At 58.2% G+C, this 17,913-nt stretch overlaps 7 protein-coding genes across 7 annotated transcripts; 2 read left to right on the top strand and 5 right to left on the bottom strand.

The window, feature by feature from the left end:
* Positions 1-93: 93 nt before the first annotated feature.
* PHACADRAFT_204939 (uncharacterized protein) lies at positions 94-604 on the bottom strand (the record flags this gene model as incomplete). Its single annotated transcript, XM_007391123.1, has 2 exons — positions 326-604; positions 94-268 (listed from the first exon to the last, which is right to left on the bottom strand). Exons 1-2 carry the CDS (start codon positions 532-534, stop codon positions 94-96), a joined length of 384 nt encoding a protein of 127 aa, XP_007391185.1. The 5' UTR covers positions 535-604.
* Positions 605-2,211: 1,607 nt separating this feature from the next.
* On the bottom strand, positions 2,212-2,520 carry PHACADRAFT_157028 (uncharacterized protein; the record flags this gene model as incomplete). Its single annotated transcript, XM_007391122.1, has 1 exon — positions 2,212-2,520. The coding sequence occupies one exon, from the start codon at positions 2,518-2,520 to the stop codon at positions 2,212-2,214; it is 309 nt and encodes a 102-aa protein (XP_007391184.1).
* A 678-nt stretch (positions 2,521-3,198) lies between these two features.
* On the bottom strand, positions 3,199-5,005 carry PHACADRAFT_248642 (uncharacterized protein). The gene is made up of 3 exons (XM_007391121.1): positions 4,854-5,005; positions 4,171-4,792; positions 3,199-4,120 (listed from the first exon to the last, which is right to left on the bottom strand). The coding sequence occupies exons 2-3, from the start codon at positions 4,622-4,624 to the stop codon at positions 3,654-3,656; spliced, it is 921 nt and encodes a 306-aa protein (XP_007391183.1). The 5' UTR covers positions 4,625-4,792; positions 4,854-5,005; the 3' UTR covers positions 3,199-3,653.
* Positions 5,006-9,924: 4,919 nt separating this feature from the next.
* PHACADRAFT_169221 (uncharacterized protein) lies at positions 9,925-11,650 on the top strand. Its single transcript, XM_007391120.1, has 5 exons — positions 9,925-10,559; positions 10,612-11,093; positions 11,137-11,277; positions 11,341-11,443; positions 11,504-11,650. The coding sequence occupies exons 1-5, from the start codon at positions 9,971-9,973 to the stop codon at positions 11,620-11,622; spliced, it is 1,434 nt and encodes a 477-aa protein (XP_007391182.1). The 5' UTR covers positions 9,925-9,970; the 3' UTR covers positions 11,623-11,650.
* Positions 11,651-13,121: 1,471 nt separating this feature from the next.
* Positions 13,122-14,027, bottom strand: PHACADRAFT_248634 (uncharacterized protein). The gene is made up of 3 exons (XM_007391119.1): positions 13,751-14,027; positions 13,538-13,685; positions 13,122-13,484 (listed from the first exon to the last, which is right to left on the bottom strand). Exons 1-3 carry the CDS (start codon positions 14,010-14,012, stop codon positions 13,397-13,399), a joined length of 498 nt encoding a protein of 165 aa, XP_007391181.1. The 5' UTR covers positions 14,013-14,027; the 3' UTR covers positions 13,122-13,396.
* A 312-nt stretch (positions 14,028-14,339) lies between these two features.
* Positions 14,340-16,034, top strand: PHACADRAFT_248632 (uncharacterized protein). Its single transcript, XM_007391118.1, has 5 exons — positions 14,340-14,641; positions 14,693-14,755; positions 14,812-15,420; positions 15,471-15,665; positions 15,722-16,034. Exons 1-5 carry the CDS (start codon positions 14,498-14,500, stop codon positions 15,899-15,901), a joined length of 1,191 nt encoding a protein of 396 aa, XP_007391180.1. The 5' UTR covers positions 14,340-14,497; the 3' UTR covers positions 15,902-16,034.
* A 719-nt stretch (positions 16,035-16,753) lies between these two features.
* On the bottom strand, positions 16,754-17,906 carry PHACADRAFT_204934 (uncharacterized protein). Its single transcript, XM_007391117.1, has 4 exons — positions 17,622-17,906; positions 17,383-17,559; positions 17,001-17,330; positions 16,754-16,945 (listed from the first exon to the last, which is right to left on the bottom strand). The coding sequence occupies exons 1-4, from the start codon at positions 17,837-17,839 to the stop codon at positions 16,795-16,797; spliced, it is 876 nt and encodes a 291-aa protein (XP_007391179.1). The 5' UTR covers positions 17,840-17,906; the 3' UTR covers positions 16,754-16,794.
* Positions 17,907-17,913: the final 7 nt, after the last annotated feature.

Here is a 17,913-nt window from a genome sequence, read left to right as displayed (position 1 = left end):
TTTTCGTCTCCGGATACCATAGGCGTATTAATCACGATATCGATGTCTCTGTGGACGCTCCTAGGGACCCCGCGCCTGCGGAGTGGCGGGCACTTACCCACTGAGAAGAGATAGGTCTTGTGCCATACTACCGAACACTTTGACGTCTGAACACCAGTAACGTCTCTGGATAATCTCAGTCAGCCGTGCAATGAGTCTCTCGCGCACAGTGCGCTCTGTGGCATTTGGCGTCGCATAGTTCATAAACGCCACAATTTCATCGTGCAGCCTGGGATGAACGTGTCAGTCGCGCTGTCAGCCGCAAACACGCGTATCTGGCACCCACCGCTGCTCTGTAGAGTTGTATTGTGTCACAGGCAAGCGCTCCAGCCATGGCGTGAGCAACTCCTCGCGAGTGTCTCTCTTCGCCCCTGATCTTGATCCTAGAGTTGCACCCGTCGCTGCAGGCGCATTGTCGGGCCTAGAAGGCAGCACTGCGGCCGCGAAGGTGGGTTTCGCTGGCAGGCTAAGATGAGGTGCGGGCAGAGTCGACATGGGCCACCGCGTATGATGTGAGGGTTCGCGAAAAACGGGTTGTCTCCATCTGAAAGTGCGAACGAACTCGGTTGACTCGACCGTTTTGGTGCACATCCTTGACCTGCCTGTTTTGGGCGTGATGGCCGCTGGCGGGCATTTTAGGAAGCTAGATCCCACGCCTCGGCATTCCTCTAGATCTACGACCATAGCGAGCCACAGATGCCGTATGCACATGCAGAGCAATGTTACAGTGACTTCTCCAACAGCATATAGATTTTGACGCATGGTACTCGTGAAGTTGAAGTTGGCGAGAACGCTGCGGACATCAATCATCTGGTCATTAGATTTCCTGTCTTTCGGTATCCGCCATCATACAGTATCCGTTGCTGACGAAGCAGACTACTCAGGTTCGCGAAGCGATCTCCTACGAGGTCTCGAATGCAGCCAAGCCGTTCATCTCCCCTTCTCAGGTAATAGCCATTTATTTCTTATTTCTACTTATCTCTTTTTCTTTACCTCTTTCTGGCGTAAGAGCCATTAACTGGCCAGCCGTCCGCCTATTTTTACAACAACGAAAGCGGTAACGGGTACTACCGCCATCGTGTCCGCCAACCACGTCCAACCGTGGCATTGGTGACACGATAGCAGATACTCTTGGTTTACATGATCTTACAAGCTCAGCTTCGCTTTGCTGAAACGGATTTCCTGCCAGTTTCGGCCATGGGTTCACCAACGGTAACAGCTTTGAAGTGGCAGTGACGTACAGTTCAAGAAAGCCCAGCCGTGGGGCGGCGTCGGTACAGAGACACGAATAGAGCATATTGGCTTTCTAGCCCAACCCAGTGCCCGAACGGTGGACTCTCCTTGGAAGAGCTAAACCAACAAATCTGGGAAATCACGGCTGTGCGTCGATAATAGCCGTTTCTCTTGCATTTACAGCTTCTGACTTATTCTACGCTATTATCCTGTGCTCCGCCAATCTGTCTACCCAGATGGCTCGACGTTAAAGGCTCTGCGCTGGCACATTATTCTGCTCAGGCTCAGGCTCCATGCCGCGAATGGAGATGTAGCTTGCCATGTATTCGTGAATATTCAAACACCCGCTTCTTCGGTCATCCTGGAGGTGCGCTTGAGAATACTTGCTCTTCTCCAGCCTCGCAGGACAAATCAGCCTGTGCCTAAAACCGTTTCAAGAAGGAAAGGCCACGCACAGCTCAGCAGAGTAATGATGCAGAGATGACGGGACGTCGATATCTGGACGAATTTGCGGATTCCGGCACTCTGTCTTACACTTCGACCTCGAGCAAGTTTTCACATGCGACACCTTGCCTGTGTACTTCGACGACATGCGCAGCTATCGCATGTGGAGTCGCCCTCGCTTCTCCCGCTGTACGAGGTTGCGGCAGCACCGTGGTCTCGGAAATGCTCCCGGAAATGTTCATTAATCTCCCGCTCGTATGAGATTGTTCGGTGAGCCGTCCGCAACCGCGCCAGGCTGTGCCCACGCCACATTTGTTCCAGCACGCCCCAAGGGATTAATGAGCCTGTCCGACTCCTGGCGCCCACGCCGATCGCGAAGCCTCCCGTGCGAGCTAGCTTCTCGCGGGCGGCTCAGACGAGTCTCACCATCGCCTCCGCGGCCATGTCGGCGGGGGGGCACGCACAGGCCACCCCCGGCTTCAGTGCTAACCGGACCTAGCAAGCACGCACCTCTCTGAACGCATACACTGCGACCGCCCCGCCATATGAGGCCTGTACGTCACTTCTGCGTGTCACATGCGCCCACCCGCCCATCCCCCAAACCCCCCAACGCAGGCCCGCGAGCCACACCGGCACCCGCGCGAGAAGAAGGCCCAAAAACCGCTTCGAATCGCACACCCCCGCATCCGAGACAAAGACTGCGACGAAAGAGGAAGGAGCGAGCGCCGCGGCGGAAGAGGGAGAAAGGCCCAGGGGAGCGGAGCGTGCGAGGCGACGTCCTGGCGACGGGTTGCCCACGGTCATTTTTTGCATCACGTCCGCGACCGGAGACGTGCTTCGCGACACCATGACAGAGGCCCACAGTCGTCTACAGGTGCTGACAACCGTTTGTTCTGCCGAAGAAACGGAATAGAGAGAGAGGCGTGTGAGAGACCGGTGCCGCTCCTTCAATTCCCTCCCGCCGCCGCCGCCGCCGCCGCCGCCTCCGCCACCGTTGTTTCTATTGTTCTTCTTGCCGCGGTACAAGGCGCGCGCCTGCCAGTGCGCGTCCGCGAGGTGCGTGTGGGTTCGGAAGTGCGGCCAGCCAGGCGTTCGAGAGCCTCATGGCAACGTTTCCGCTTCCCTTCTGCATCAACAAACATGCATACCGGCGCTCCGAGCGCCTCGCCAGGCCGCGTTCTGGGGGCTTTCAAACGCGCCTCGGTGCCCATCGCAAGAAGAAGGCTGCCAGGTCAGGTTCCGCACCGCGGGGACCGTCCTGCCTCCCCAAGAAAAAACGAAAAAAGTACGCGCCGTGTCCTGAGCCGACTCCCAGCTGGAGCTGCGTCTGTCGAACTGTAGGATGAACCTGGCTGTCTCAGACGCCCTCCCCCGGCTTGGGGTCGCGCGCGCCACAGACGAGCACGTCGCAATCTTCGGATGCGAGGCTGCGGCCCGGTCTGCCAAAGGTCTCATGATTGAGCTTGCGATGGCCCAAGCTGGGCGATATCCAGGTGACTCTGCCGGCGTGCCGACGTGATGTGCAGGTTCCTCGCAGGTTGCAAAGCGCAAGCTCCGACAACGGAGGTTCCAGCCAGCCAGCCAGCCAGTCCAATCGGGGGTCATTTGCATTTCGTGAGCGGGGTCGTTACAGGTCGTGACGTGATGGCTACAGAAGTAGGAGGGGAGGTGTGTGCAGCAGCAGCGATGGATGGATGGATGAGACATATGGGTACAGCTGAATAAAGAGATGATGGTTGCATGCAAGTTCAGAAGTCCGATGATGATGCCGAGAGACTCGAAAAAAAAATGCCAGACGAAGGGAGACAAAAAAAAGAAAAGCGTGCATGTACGGCAGAAACCAAAAAGACGAACGAACGAACGAACGAAACGCCCGGAGAGACTAAAGTGGGGGGTATAACGGAGTCCCGGGAGACCAGACCACTCTTCTAGGGTGTTTAAATGTTAAACCCGTAGCCGGCGGATACCCGCTCGCGAAACGTGTGCGCGGGGGCGGCCACGGCGTACTGGGGGTGGTGCGCCTGCGCAGGCAGCGAGCGCACGTCGGATTGCGGCCACGCGTAGCCGTACGTGTACTCGAGGTACGCGGGCTCGGCGGGGCCGGGCGTGCTGCCGGGCGAGGAGAGCTCGGCGAGGGGCGGCGAGTACGTGTACGCGGCGGCGGCGTGGGCGGGCGGGGCGGCGTCGCGCTCGAGCGGGACGACCATGCGCGGGAGCGGCGGGATGAGGACGCCCATGCTCGGCGAGACGGGGTGGGCCTCGGGCGACGACGAGGGCGAGACGCAGACGCGCTCGAGCGGGCCGAACTCGCTCGGCGAGGCGTGTCGGTGGTTCTTGAGGTGCTGGAGCAGGTTGTCGTGGCGGGTGAACAGCCGGCCGCAGTTGAGCTCCTCGCACCGGAAGGCTGGGAGGGGGTAAGCATGGAGGGTGTGGGACAGACGGACGGGTGCTCACGCTTCTCGTTGGTGTGGATGGAGCGTGTGTGCCGCTTGAGGTGCTCGGAGCGCGTGAAGACTTTGCGGCAGTCTTCAACCGGGCATGCGTAGGCCCTGCCGTTGCCAGGCTTGAGGAGCGTGTCCTTGGTGGGCACCGGACGGCCTCTCGCCTTCTTGGTGAGGTTCGGGATAGCGACGGGATTCGGGCGGCGTGCGCCTCTGCGGGCCATCTTGGGCGAGTTCTTGGCGGAGAGAGCGTCGGCGATCGTGTTACTGGTGGGGTCATCCAGGAAAACGAGGGCAGGAGAGGACGGAGAGCCGGCGATGGAGGCGGTTTCAGGAGCAAAGGGCAGTGCTTGTGATTCATAAGACATAGGAGGGCTTTGAGGGATGGAGTCTGGACGGGACACCATGACCTGATCCCAGTGGCTGGCACTGAGCGGCGGAGGAAGTTGCTCGCCTCGATAGCTCATCGGGGGGCTGGACTAGAGAGCAAGGTCGAGGAGGAGGGTGATGAGGAGAAAAGAGGAGGGACGTACCCAGGTATAGTTGTAACTGACATCCACATAAGCCTCGGCACCGAACTGACTCATTACTGGAGTTTCCATTCGCGACCGAGAGCTTTTGCGGTCAGTGTGCAGCTGGGGGGGGACAGGGGTTATGGCGATGCGTGGTGGCGGGAGAGAGCTAGGGGGACTCCACCTGACATATAAAGGGCTGGGTGCCGTCTTGGATCTGGGTCCGTCTCCAGCAGCGCGACGATGCGAGCGTCGGTGTTCCTGTGAGGTGTGTTGCGCACGACCTGCGAGCGAAAGGCGTGCGGATCGTGGAAGAGGGAAGGAGAGCGAGCGAGACATTGTGAACCCCCTATTTACATCGCCCCGGCAGTCTCGAATAGTCCATTCCCTCCATCTCCATATACGGCATCCACACCCCCGGGTCACTTTAGCCTTCGCGTGGGAGCCATGTGCGCGCGCTCCCCCCGGGCCCTCCGCCCGGCGCTCCGTCGCCTTATCCGGCCAAGCCGCTCGACCCTCCGCGCCCCGGCCGCCGACAGCGCACCGCACGCCCTGCCGCACTTCCCTCTGCCGTCTCCTCGCCAGCCAGCACGCCCCGCAACGCCCATCCCGCATTATTCCTGTACCCTGTCCCCGCGCTGGGCAGACGGCACTCATGTCTGGACAAATCGTCCCGACTTGGTTTGATGAATAGAAGGTCTGACCGTTCGTCTCATCGTTTGGTCCTGATGGCGCAGATACGGTTCTGGGATCAACACCCTCTCTGAACCTTCAGGCCTTCTTTCCGATGCTCCATTAGGCCGCAGACCCACCAACTGGTCAAACGAACATCGCCTCGGACGCTGCGGACGCTGCGATGGCCCGCCGCGACGCACCAGCACAGCACTCCATTACACAGGAAGAGCCCCCATCGTGTATTTTAAATGCCACCAACATGAACCGCCTGCTCGCCAATCCCTACCGTCTCCAAGGGCTCGCGCTCTGACGAGGCGTTTGATACGTCACAGATACGCCGCCTTCCTCCAGCTCTTCACCGCTACCCGTCGTCCCGAGTCTGGCTTCCCTGGTGACCTGCCTTCGGCCTCCCATCCGGACCAATCTCGCTATCTGCCGCCTTGCCCGTCTCCACTTCTCAATGCTCTTCCATCGCCCAAGCTGCTATAGCCGAGTCATCGCAGCAGCTTCTTCTGGTAAGCCTCTGTGTCCTGGTGTTTTTGCGAAGAGGCTGGGCTCAATTGTCCGGCAGACACACGCCGTGCGCACAAAGGGCCGCGGCTCAGGGTCCTACCAAATGCACCGTCTCGCGGTCCGTCACTCACCACGTCACCTGAATGAACCCGAAACCGTCTGCACAAGGTCATGGAACCCTGCCCAAGCGAGGCGCCCCGACCGCACATCATTCCCTCGATATCCCAGGGCTGCATCCTCAAAAGAGCACAAGGACGCACCAGGCCTGGTCTCTCTTTTGCCATGGTCAGGCAAAACACCGCTCCCATTACGTCTTCTGCGAGCACGCCAAGCCGGTGAGTTTCTGCTGTTCATTAAGGCCACGAGCAATACCCAGATGACGTGCAGTAGTCCCCGGCTTAATGAAAGATCGGTCGCAGTATTACGGTTTCCTCACGAACCATGAAGACTGCGGAAGTCATTTGCGTCGACTCATCATCACAGAATTACCACACCACCGTCTTCGTGCTCCGCCGGTTAATGCCCCGACCTCGGTCCAAATACGGCCGCCTCAGGCCTGCTGCCGTCCGCGTATCGCACACTGTCTCACAGCCCGCCACCGCCACCCCACTCTGTCGATCCGGTGTTTCCTTGTACAGCACAGCGGCCACGTCGGCCAACCGCGGTTTCGGCCAGATCCAACCGCTAGTTCTGCCAGAGTGATCGCGACGTGTCCCTGCAACGGCCCTGCCTTGGGGCTCCCAGGTCGCCGCGCCACAGCTTCTCTCTCCCTCTCTCTCTCTCTCTCTCGCCTGCGGGTGTGTATGTGGCTGGCTGCGGCCAGCACGCCCGGACAAACTGCCGGCTCCTTTTTACTGCCCGCACACCCTGGGGGTCGGTTGCTCTCCTTGGGACGGACGGGCGGACGGAGACTGCCGCCGAGCTGTGCGCTGCGTCCTCCACCGTTTCTCACCCTGCCTGGACGCTCGAACCCTCGCGCAGGCCTTGTGATCCCCTGCCTGTGCCTATTTGAGGAGGCGATCTAAGGTTCGGGATCTTCCTTCCCTGCCTCTGCTGCCGCCGGGCCATTTCCCTGTGCTTCCACGGTTCGCACGTTATCCGTTATTGGTCCTCAGGGCTCTTCCTCGTCGGACGTGTACGTTAGAGCTTGCATGGCCGGGACATTCGGCCCCGGCATCAATGCAAACAGAAGCATAAAATAAAATAAAAATAAAAAATGAAACTCCGTCTGCTCGGCCCCTGCCTCGTGGCGCCTGCCTGCGGTCGCGCTGCAGGGCGGCGGCAGCAGCGCGCAAGCCAGACCCTTGGCATCTCCCGCGAACGCGAGCGAGCAAAGCGCGACAGCGCGCGCGCAGGGAAGGCGGGCATGTGAAAAATACGCCCGCCCCCACCCATGTTATCGCGCCTTCGCAATCGATTGATATCTCGCGTTCACAGGCCAGGGTGACCCCAGGAGAGAGAGTGGGGCTTCTCACCGGCCGTTTGCGCGCGTGCGCGGCTGTGCGCGCGAAACTTCCGCCCGCCACGGCCTGCGGCCGACGCAGTACGTGGGCCCACCAGGTCAGGTCACCCGCTTGTGAGGGCCTCCGCAGGCCTCGCCGCCGCAGGCCGGCTCGGGAACGGTCGGCGATGCCTGAACGGGGGGACAATGACTCGTCGTGGGGTGCTTCTCTTCCCAGGAGGGACGCCCTTCTCTACGGGGCGGTGCGGCGGGACCCGCGCGGCTGAACTGGCATCCGGGGGAAGGAACAGGGCGGAAGAGAGAGCGCGCGCGCGCGTACGTCGCTCTTCCGTTGTGGCGTCCTGCCACGCAACGGCCCCTTGCGCTGTGGCGCCGCATCGCACGCAGCGGGCATCATCGAGGGCACCGACTTCAACGGGCCTGTTTTGTGCGCACGGGCCCAGCGTACGCACTGTGCCCTGGCCTGGCCCTTCTCTTTTGTTTTCTGGACCATGTTAGCGCGCGGGCGGGGCAGCCGGGGTTTACGCAGGGCAAAGGCAGCTCTTCTAGGCACACGCGCCGCCGCCGCCCGGCTCGGCATGGCATGGCAAAAGAGGTGTGCGAGTGTCGGTGGGGGGCAGATGGGGGTTTTCCTTGCCCGAGCCGTCGGCCGTTTGTTGCGCCTTGCCTGCCTTGGCGCAAGTATCCTCCGCTTTTGCAAATTGCTCGCGATCGGTGCGCGAGCGTCGCCTCGTCCGGTACGGGTGGTAAACATCCGTTTCTTGGCAGTTTTGCTCCAGGCCGTGCTTTCGCATTGCAACGGTTGGCGCAATCCGTGGCGAACGTTCACGCTATCATTGTCAAGGGCGCTCGTTCGAGTTGGTCTCTCGCTTCCGCTTTCGAGTTGGTCCTCACTTCAGACGGCCAGAAGTCTGGTGCAAGGGAGACAGACGACAGTGGTTTGACAGGGATGAGCCGTCCAGCCGCGAGAAAGTTCAGATACCGTACAATGCGGTGGCAGTATTGCCTGCATTCCAGGATAATCGCGGACCCTGTACGCCCTTGTCTTAACGCGCGCCAGTATGCCCCGTTCCAATGATCTTGTGGCCACTCTCAATTGTAGTTACATTTGCCGGAAGCGGCCTAGTCGCACGTTGCCTCTCCTTTCACTCTACTCGTTATGTCTGGTGCTGTCATTGACCTCGGACCCCGGAGATTGGGCAGAGAGCTAGAGTGTTCTCCCACCTCTCGAACCGTGTGGGCCTGTTCCTGCGGTCAAGCTTTGGCCTTTTGACTTCTCTACAATGCTCGGAATTCCCAGAGGAAAGGATGGAAGTCCAGGGGCGTGCTCACACCTTTGACCCCGATGTCACTAGTCCGCTTGACAACACTGTCATGTCCCGTCTGATGTTTGGCGTGACTCTGTGACCATCCTCGAGAGCGATCATAATCCCTGGCTTGTGATAAGCAACGCTCTCGTGACTCCTTGGAAACCTTAGATCTCTGTGCTGCAGATCCCCCTCGTCCGATACCAGCGGTTGCCCCGATCCCAAAGGGCCACAGGACAGCCCTAAAGGGGACGTTCGAAACACTTGCAGGGCTCACAGATCGTCGTCTTTGACGACCATTTCAGCCGCAGACACTCTGCTCGTTGTGCTTTGTTTTTCTTTGCTGGGAACTCTGCTTCGGAACATTAACATGGGCGGGAGCCGCATGGCGTCAAGGCGACTGCGACCGGAGGGCCTAGCACAAGAAAGGCAGGTCGGATGCGGCGGTTTGGCTCGGTGCTCGCGGACATTCGAGGGACCCACTGTTCTGTCGGACCGCCGGTCGCATCGGCAAAAAGGGCCAACCAATATGATGCGAATAATGCATCGTCGGGGGTTCAAAAAAATGCGTTATTGAATGATTTGTGTGTTTATCATGCCAGAGATCGGCCCAGGAACGCAACCATATCGCGTTGTGATAGTGTTGTAGCACGGCGTCCCAGTTAGTGGGGTGTCCCGCACGCAGGTTGGCGGATTGTCCGTGCTCGCGCGTCGCGCGACATCCATATCCACGTACCGCGGGCGGTTTCACCTGCTCGGATGCCTCCCGACGACGTCTGGAAGGTCTGTGCGGTGGCGGAAACCCAAAGAAGAGACGGGCCCGCCGAGAGCGTCGCTGCAAAGAGTCGCCGGATCGATCGCATCCGTCGTTCCCGTTCCTGACCAGGCAAGATCGCTTTCGAGATATTTTGAATGCGTTGGAGCCTGGGCCTCCAAGTTCAGTCGTCATGGAGCGGTGAGCCGCTGCATCTCAGCAGGCGCCCGTCTCTTAGGCTCGAGGCAGCTTGTGCACAGCCTCCGGTCAGTTTCCAAATCGCTGGGCGAGCTGCGCCTGCCCTTTTGGCGCACAGATTGTTTTATAATCTCCAGCGGATCCGGGAATGAACTCTCGATTCAGACCCTCTCCACAAGCCTGAGTCCACTGAGTCTACCGTCGCCCTGCAGCAGTCGCTCACTGCCGCAGAGTGCTCTGAACCCAATACAGTAAGTCCCGCATTTGGCCACATCTCCCGCCACTCGAATTCCAAATCGCCCAAACCCGCCGCGATTTCGCTTCCGTCAGCCCGGATTCTGACCAGCCTGCTGACTCGCCTCTTATATTCTCCAGCCTTGACCCGCGCCGCCATGTCCCACATGGAGTCCACCCTCTTCCTTCCCTACGCCTTGTCTCAGCAGTTCTACGGGGTGCCCGCCGAGATGTACAACCAGGTGTACCCCGCCAACTCGTCGATTAGTCAGCCGTCGTCCTTCGTACGCTCGTCTGCGCAGCATTCGTCGTCACCCCGCCAGTTCTACCGCAACTACAGCCGTTCGCCAGCCGGGGTTTTTCAGGGCGAGCCCATCTCTTCGTCGGCTTCGCCCTCAAGCTCGAGCAGCCTGGCTGCTCCCATGAACGTTCAGGAGCACCCTCAAGACTTCTCTGAGCCCAACTACGCCTTCACGGCTACGGCGGCCGTGACATATCCGCTGGAGAATTCTGTCCCTCGTGGTACGCCCTACGTTCAGGAAGGGCAGATGGGCTATTCGCAGCTACCATCGGCAAAGTTTGAGCCCCAGCTCGACGGTCGATATGCCGATGCACCGGCCTACACCCAAAACTTCTTCGACCGTGCGGCCGAGATGCAGTTCTCGCCACCGGAGATGTCATCTTACTACGACGGCAGCGCCGGTGGCCTCAGCCAAGAGCCGGCTCTGACAGCGTACACCCTCCATGGTGAGTCGCCTATGCGCCTGTTACGTGTGCCGCCCTGCTGACACAGACGCAGACGACCAGCTCCCGTCCGTCGTCCACAGCTTTTCGCACAGCCCGCGGATCGAGCAGCCGGGCTCGCCCGAGTCCGTCTACACCAACGGCTCCCCGCTCTTGCAGTACCCTCCGACGCCGGATGAGGCACCCCAGTACGTCAGCCTCCAGGACGTCTCGCCGTCCCCAGCCGTCTCGCCCGACCAGGTGTACTCAAGCCTCCCGACGCACTCGGCGACACTCAACACGTCCGTCCTCACGGGCTCTTACGTCGTCGGCCAGCCGGCGTCGCCGTCGTCCGTCGAGTACGAGGAGCCGTTCTCGGATGCGACTCCCACGGCGGGTATGTTCGGCACGACAAATGCACCGCCGCGTAAACGTCTGAGAGTGAGCAGCGACGAGGAGGACTCGCGCGTGGGCTCGATTGAGAGCGGTGAGTCGGAGCGCGAGGACGACGACGGTGAGGACGACGATGAGTACAGGCCCGGCGCGCGCGACGGCGGCGTACGCGTCTCCGCCAGGCGAAAAGGCGTCGGGCAAGAGCCAGCATGCGCGCTCGGAGTCGCCGTTCGACGTCCAGCGGCCGCGTCTCGCGCCGCCCGTGCCGGTGCCGAACCTCACAAAGAAGAGCCGCGGCCGCCGGGTGCCCACGTCCGCCGTGCTCGTGTCCCAGAACGGTGTCGAGAAGGTATGTGCGCCCGTCGAGCAACGTGTACTCCCAATGCTGACTGCATCGTTCCCGCGTCTATAGAATATCCGTGGCTACAAGTGCAAGGTACCCGGATGCAACAAGTGCTTCCAACGTGGAGAGCATCTAAAACGTCACGTTCGCAGCATCCACACGAACGACAAGCGTAAGTACCGCTGAATACCGCGTTTCCGAGGCACATCGCTAACTTCGGATCGGCCACCAGCGCACAAATGCCCGTATAAGAAGTGTGGCAAGGATTTTAGCCGGCATGATAACCTCCGTCAGCACATGCGCGTGCATAGAAACGAGCCGCTAGACTCTGAAGAGATGGTTTCGGCCTGAGTCAGCGTCGGGTGCCTCGATATCGTTTTCACCTCCGTCTTCTGATTCTTTTCGAAGGGATTTTGCTGGATTCTCTGGTTGTAACATTTCCCCCAACGATGTATCTATGGTAACTATTCCCTGTAACAATAGGCAGTCTCTCTACTATTGTGTGTAGTCACACTGTTTGTAGCCCTCCCACTAGGATGTATCAGTACCCTCGTAGTTTCCCGCCTATCTTCCTGCTCTGCAAGGACTTTTCGTCCCTTTAGCAGCGTTCCCGCAATTAGACCATATTCGCGTACTCACGGACGCAATGTCCTCGCCCTGGATCGTGTCTGCATCTCCGGTGCGAATTACACATTTCCCGGCGTTTGAGGCGCGTCCACGTGCTTCAGTCGTGGTGCCGTTCCTGTGGTTTGCGCCCGCCGGGGTGGCCATGGCCGTGCGCTAGCACGAAGCGCACCCGGATGTCCCGGTGGAGTCGTCCGCGCGACGGTATCGGTAAACGCACGGGACGGGACCTGCGAGGCACCGCGGCAGCTCGCGCAAGGCGTTTGCAAGGATTATTTTGGCTGAACGGGGTCCTCCTACAGAGTCCGGGCATTTCGGGAGCGCCGCGCACTAGTCTGTAGTATGTCTCAGAGCGGCCTCTCGCCCACGCGCCGGCAATAGCCAACCCGTCCGCGGCCCCGGCCGTCCTAGAGAAGTGGGAAACAAACTTCCCCGAGGTTTCCTGGGGTGGCGGTCGGTGCTTGCGCCGCGCATGTGCAAGCTGTTTATTTTTCGAGGGTCATACGGCCCGTCGGGCACGCACGAGACGTCTCGGAACCGGAAGCTTGCGCCGTCTTCGCGCGTCCTTTTGTGCTGGACGACATGGCACACACTGTATCACCGCGGGCCTTGTCATCACGGACAAGCTCCAGGCAAGGGCGGCTGTTCATTTGTATTGCTGGGACGCCGGTAACGCCACGCTTGTTCCTCATCCGGTAGGTGGAAAGGACGAGCAGTTTGGTAGCCTCGTGTTCGAGATTGATGGGCGGTGCCGCCGCGCAGCCCCGCGCCTATTGTCTAATTGTCAAGTTAGACCCCGAAGCAAGGCGGGAGTGTCGCCCACCCACGGACCATCCGCGTCACGCGGTGCGCTCAAAAGGCTGTGTCGCGGTACCCTCTATGACAGATCTCGGATGTCAGGATGATTGAACCTTGCCTTGTAACGGCCAACACTATGAAAGAATTCGGTGACACGCGCGCCGAGCACGGCCTGGACAGCCAGTTCGCGAGCATCGCCAATTATGTCCTCACTGACGGCCCAAAAACTGACATGCAGCAGCTCGACAAATCAGCCTGCAGCGTTCATTTGCCACTGTCAGGATGGATGCTCTGTTACTGCCTATGAATGGTTTTGATGATAAGTCGGCGCCTGCAGTGAACGCATGAGCAAACAAGGGCTGTGTTCCCAAAAAGACGCTGTTCACTTTCGGAATATGCGGAATGCAAGCTTAGGAAAATGGGGTATATGACAGTACCAGGTCATCTATGGTATTGCGCCAGTGGTTATTTTGTATGCGAGACGGGATTACAAAATCATATGAATACAGCGATGGTATGGGTAGGATGCACTGCCGCAGCCTACGATGAGTACAGCATAGTCGACAAAAGCTCTGACACCTCACAGATACAGTACATCACAAGGGCGGCTGCAACTGGAGCATGCAAGCAATAAAATTAAGATGAGAGCCCACAGGGCAAGGGTAGGAAGCTGAACGACGGAGTCTCGTGTGGTTTAAACACGCTACGCGTCGTCTGTCATGATTGCGAAAAACTCTTGCTCGTTGATCTCCCCATCTTGGTCGAGGTCGAACTCATCAATCATAGCTTGTCTGGACACATGTCAGGTAAGTGCAACACGAGGCAAAAAGAATATGATACACACAGTTCGTCGTCCTCCAGCCTGTCCCCGATCTCCTTGGCCACACGGCGCAAGTTGCGCAGGCTGATTTTGCCAGTGTTGTCATCGTCGAAGAGTTGGAACGCGCGTCGAATCTCTTCCATAGGATCTCGCGCAAGTATCCGTTCGCTCACTGAGGTGAAAGGCACGTCCGTTAGGCCCGCGCTTGAGTTAGGCCACGAGTGCATGCGACTCAACTGATTTTCGCAAAGTCCTCAAAGTCCATCAATCCGTGTCCTGTCTTGTCGTGATCTCTGAGAATCTTGAGCACCTCCGCTTTCTTCATGTCGAATCCGAGTGCACGCATCGCGACCTTGAGCTCATGGTAGTCGACACAGCCGTCCTTGTCCGTGTCGAAAAGCTCGAAAGCTTCTTTGATCTCCTGCTTCTGCTCGTCGGTGAGTTCTGGCCTGGAGTGCGTGCGACGTTTCGCTTTCTGGACAGCGGATGAACCGTACATGTTCTTGTATGTTTGACGCGAGAGAATACCGAAGTGCGCGCGCGTCGAGTTCGAGGAGAAAGATGAACGCGAGTCGCGAGACTGCAAGCCACGAGGCCGCGATCGGCCGGCAGCATTCCAAACTTGGTGCCGAAATCCGAAACCTGTGCTATCCCCGGCAGGCTCCGTTACCCTACATTTGGAACGCCGGGGGCAAGCTCAAGTGCTCAAGCTCACTCCATCTTCCCCGTGTTTTGCAGCTCTCTTTGCTCAGCATTTCGGACACGGATTCAATATTTAATGCGCTTTGAACAGAAATATTCAAACCTATGTACCGACCCATTGCTGCGCAGTTCGCCCGGCAGAGCCGTCTCACGAAGTGTTTCACTTATCACCTGCAACTTGCCACCGCGCGGAGCATGAGGCATCCTGCCAGCGTGAGCTCTAGATCAGAGTATATATACGAGCCATCTCCATTTCGCACTCAGAGATCTTGCTACGCTACCATGGCCATCGAAGTCTCTCCTCTGCCTCTTCCCCGATCTGCTGATCCCTCCAAGTTCACGGAGTTCGGCCGTGAGGTTAAAGGAGTCAATCCAGGGACGCTGACACCTGAGGAGTTCAAGGAGATCGAACAGCTGCTATACAAGGTGTGTCCAGGACGTCTTGAGCCGTAGACAGGCCCTGATGCATTCTGCCAGCACTCTGCCTTACTCTTCAGGAATACCGACCTTACCCCAGAACAGCAGTATGCTCTCACCAAGGTATGATCCACAAGCTCGCTCCCTTCAAGTCTGCCTTACTGAGACTATACGTCTAGGCATTTGACCCCACAGCTGACAGTTATGGACACGGGAACAACAAGACAGGGGAGACGAAGAAGTCCATCCTCCACCCAGATCTCAAGACGATCCCTCATGTGCCTCAGGTACAGCTGATCGGTAACGGGACTGTCTACAATCACGAGGGCCTTGCAGAGGCGAAGCTCAAGCACCCGTCGCACACGACCTTCCACAAGACTCGAGTTTCAGAAGAGGACGAGGCCAGGGGCGTCACGCGCTTCTACCGCTGGCACATCGACGCTGCGCTCTATGACCTCTCGCCGCCGAGGGTTACAACACTCTACGGCATCTCTATACCCAAGGGCTCCAAGCAGGTCTGCAGGTACGATGACGATACTGGCGACGAGCTTGAGGTCCCGCTCGGCACCACTGCCTTCGTCTCCGGCAAGACCATGTTTGACATTCTCCCATCCGAGTTCAAGAGCCTTGCTGTCCGTTCACGCGTCAAATATATGCCCCACCCGTACATCTGGATGACACCTGCACACGCGAAGTCGACCGGCCTTGGCATCGAGACTGAGGGCCTCGAGGCGCCCATGGACGAACTTCCGCCATGGGAAGAGTCTAAGGTCAAGGTCTTCCCTGTGGTATGTACACACCAATCCTGCGTGTTCTTCATGGCTAATTGGGCTCTCAGCTTTGGAAGAACCCGGTGACCGGCAATCTGCACTTCGAGGTCCACCCCTGCGGCGTATGTGAGCTCTTCGTCGATCCACTTCCACAGGGTGCCAAGCGCGAGGGTGCGCTGTACCCAGATGGCGCACACATCACCGACCTTGGCACGGTGCGAGACACCCTTTACAAGATGCAGCGGCCTGCAATCGCACCCAGCGTGAGTTTCTGCACTACGGTTTGACTGCTGAACGATGGTTGACCAAGTTGCCATAGCTCGTGTACCCACACGACTGGCACGAGAAGGACCTCTTTCTCTTCCACAACCGCGGTGTGCTTCACTCGGTCGTCGGCGCCTTTAAGCCCGACCAGGTTCGCGCTTTCCACCAGTGCAACCTCGCTGCCTCGGACGATCCCGTTGGTCCAAACGCGGAGGATGTGAAGAAGTGGGCATGACCTAAGCCCGTTGTACACCCATGACTAAGATGGGGAATCAGATGTGTTCAATACAGATCCTAGCTTCTCTATCAGATAACCTGTACTACTATCATTGGCTCATTTTCACTACATATACTGCCTTAGCTTCACACGCGCTTTGCACGATGGCGATGGCTGCCTTGAACATTTTGTCGATGGAGAGCCTCCAATCCCCGCCGCGAGATTTCAACGGTACCGAGAAAGTGATCATTAGCCCCTGCCATGCTTTCCACACCCGCTCCACTGTCTCCGCGCGCCAAGGGGCAGGCACCCTGCAGTCTCAGAGTCCAGCGGAAGTATATCTTGCCCTTAATGAATGATCCAGAGTGCCACCACGCAAGGCCGATCCTCGTTAACGACGAGCACTCCTTAACGATAATTAACCCCTCGCTCCAGTCGATTGGTGCAACAGCAGTCTCGCCCAAGCGACATAGGGGGAGAAATCGGCGTTCGATCGTGCCTTGTCCGCTCTGGTCGACCTGCCTTTCCTGAACAGCATGCTCAAACCCCTGTACATGTTCTCCAAGTTGCAGTTCACATGGGCATATGTCATCATCGCCTCGAGCTCGTTAGCGGCGGAGAATACCATGACCGAACGCAGACTTGCAGAATAAACATTGCACTTGCACAGTATATGATGGTGTTATAGCTGTCGCTGATAGACTCGCAACTCCGATGCGGAAAAACGTGAACATCGTATGCCTCACCTGAATCACTGGTCAAAATTAAGACAAATTAGAAGAAATCAGGCTGGTATCTCAAAACTTAAGGCTTCAATTTTCCTGAGCATTCGTAACTCAAGAGGACTATGCGAACCGCATATAACCTCGTAGACGCTGCCTGCCTTCCAGTCCAGCTCCCACATCCTTGTTTCAGTCGAGAGTGAAGCCACGAACCACGTTCGCATACTCGGCCGTAGTGTCAATAAAAGAGAGTGGAGTCTTCGGCACCGGTGTGAAGTTCGCACCGTTGCGTGCCGACAGCTCAACGAAGTCGCGGCTTTGCTGCTGGCTGCTGTTGCTGCTACAGCGCACTCTCAGCACTCGCTTTTCAACCAGAATGTTGTAAGATCACGTACCTTCCCTCGACGAGACTCTTGACGACATTGTATCCGGCCTTCGCGACATCCCAGATTGTGCTCAGGCTGAGCGCACCAGTCTCGTCATCGTCGACAGCGGCACGAGCCATCAGCTCGATGAAATCGCGACTCTGTTGTTGGTTGCTGCTGCTGCTGCTGCTGCCGCTACCGTCGATGATGCCTTTGACGGCGTGGTACCCAGCCTTTGCGACATCCCAAATAGCATTCAGGCTGAGCGCGCCGGTCTCGTCGTCAGCAGCGGCGCGGGCGAGCATCTCGATGAACTTGCGGCGCTGCTTCTGTTGCTGATTCGTTGGAGGCTGATTTTGGCTGTAATTGAGCGGATGGGCACCACAAACAGCATATATATAGCCAGACTTACTTATCATCAACATAGTCCTGGAGGCGATCAGTGACCCAGGGCAATACCTTCGTACCCGCTGAGGCAATAGGAACCCAGTTTATGGCTCCACTCTCCTCATCAGCACGGGCCACGAGAGTATCGAAGTCAACGAAGTCGCGCTGCTGCTGCTGCTGCTGCTGCTGGTTGTTGTTGCTACTGTCGAGATATAGCGCGGGTGTAAGTAAAGTTCGCATGGACTCGGCAGACAGTATCCGAACTTTTCATCGAAGATTGCCTTGCCGACCTTGAAGACATCCTTAGCACCATTCCACAGCATGCTAAGAGAGAGAGCCTCGCTGTCATCCTGGCGAGCCACAATATCGGTGGTGCAGGTGGTCGGGTAGCGATCGCAGAAAGTGTTCTTCAGGTTGAGCGGAGCACCATATGCGGGGGCAGAAGCAGCAGCAAGGATAAATATGAATGATGTAGAGCGCATGTTGAGGTTGTTGGAAGATTGTGAGGCGTAAAGAGTGCGTTTCGTGTAAAGTCCTGAAGGGTATAAAGAAGGAG

Source organism: Phanerochaete carnosa, assembly GCF_000300595.1.
Source record: "Phanerochaete carnosa HHB-10118-sp unplaced genomic scaffold PHACAscaffold_1, whole genome shotgun sequence".
Classification (NCBI taxonomy): domain Eukaryota; kingdom Fungi; phylum Basidiomycota; class Agaricomycetes; order Polyporales; family Phanerochaetaceae; genus Phanerochaete; species Phanerochaete carnosa.
The sequence above is the reverse complement of the archived record's forward strand: the minus strand, read 5'-3'. Positions and strand labels throughout refer to the sequence as shown.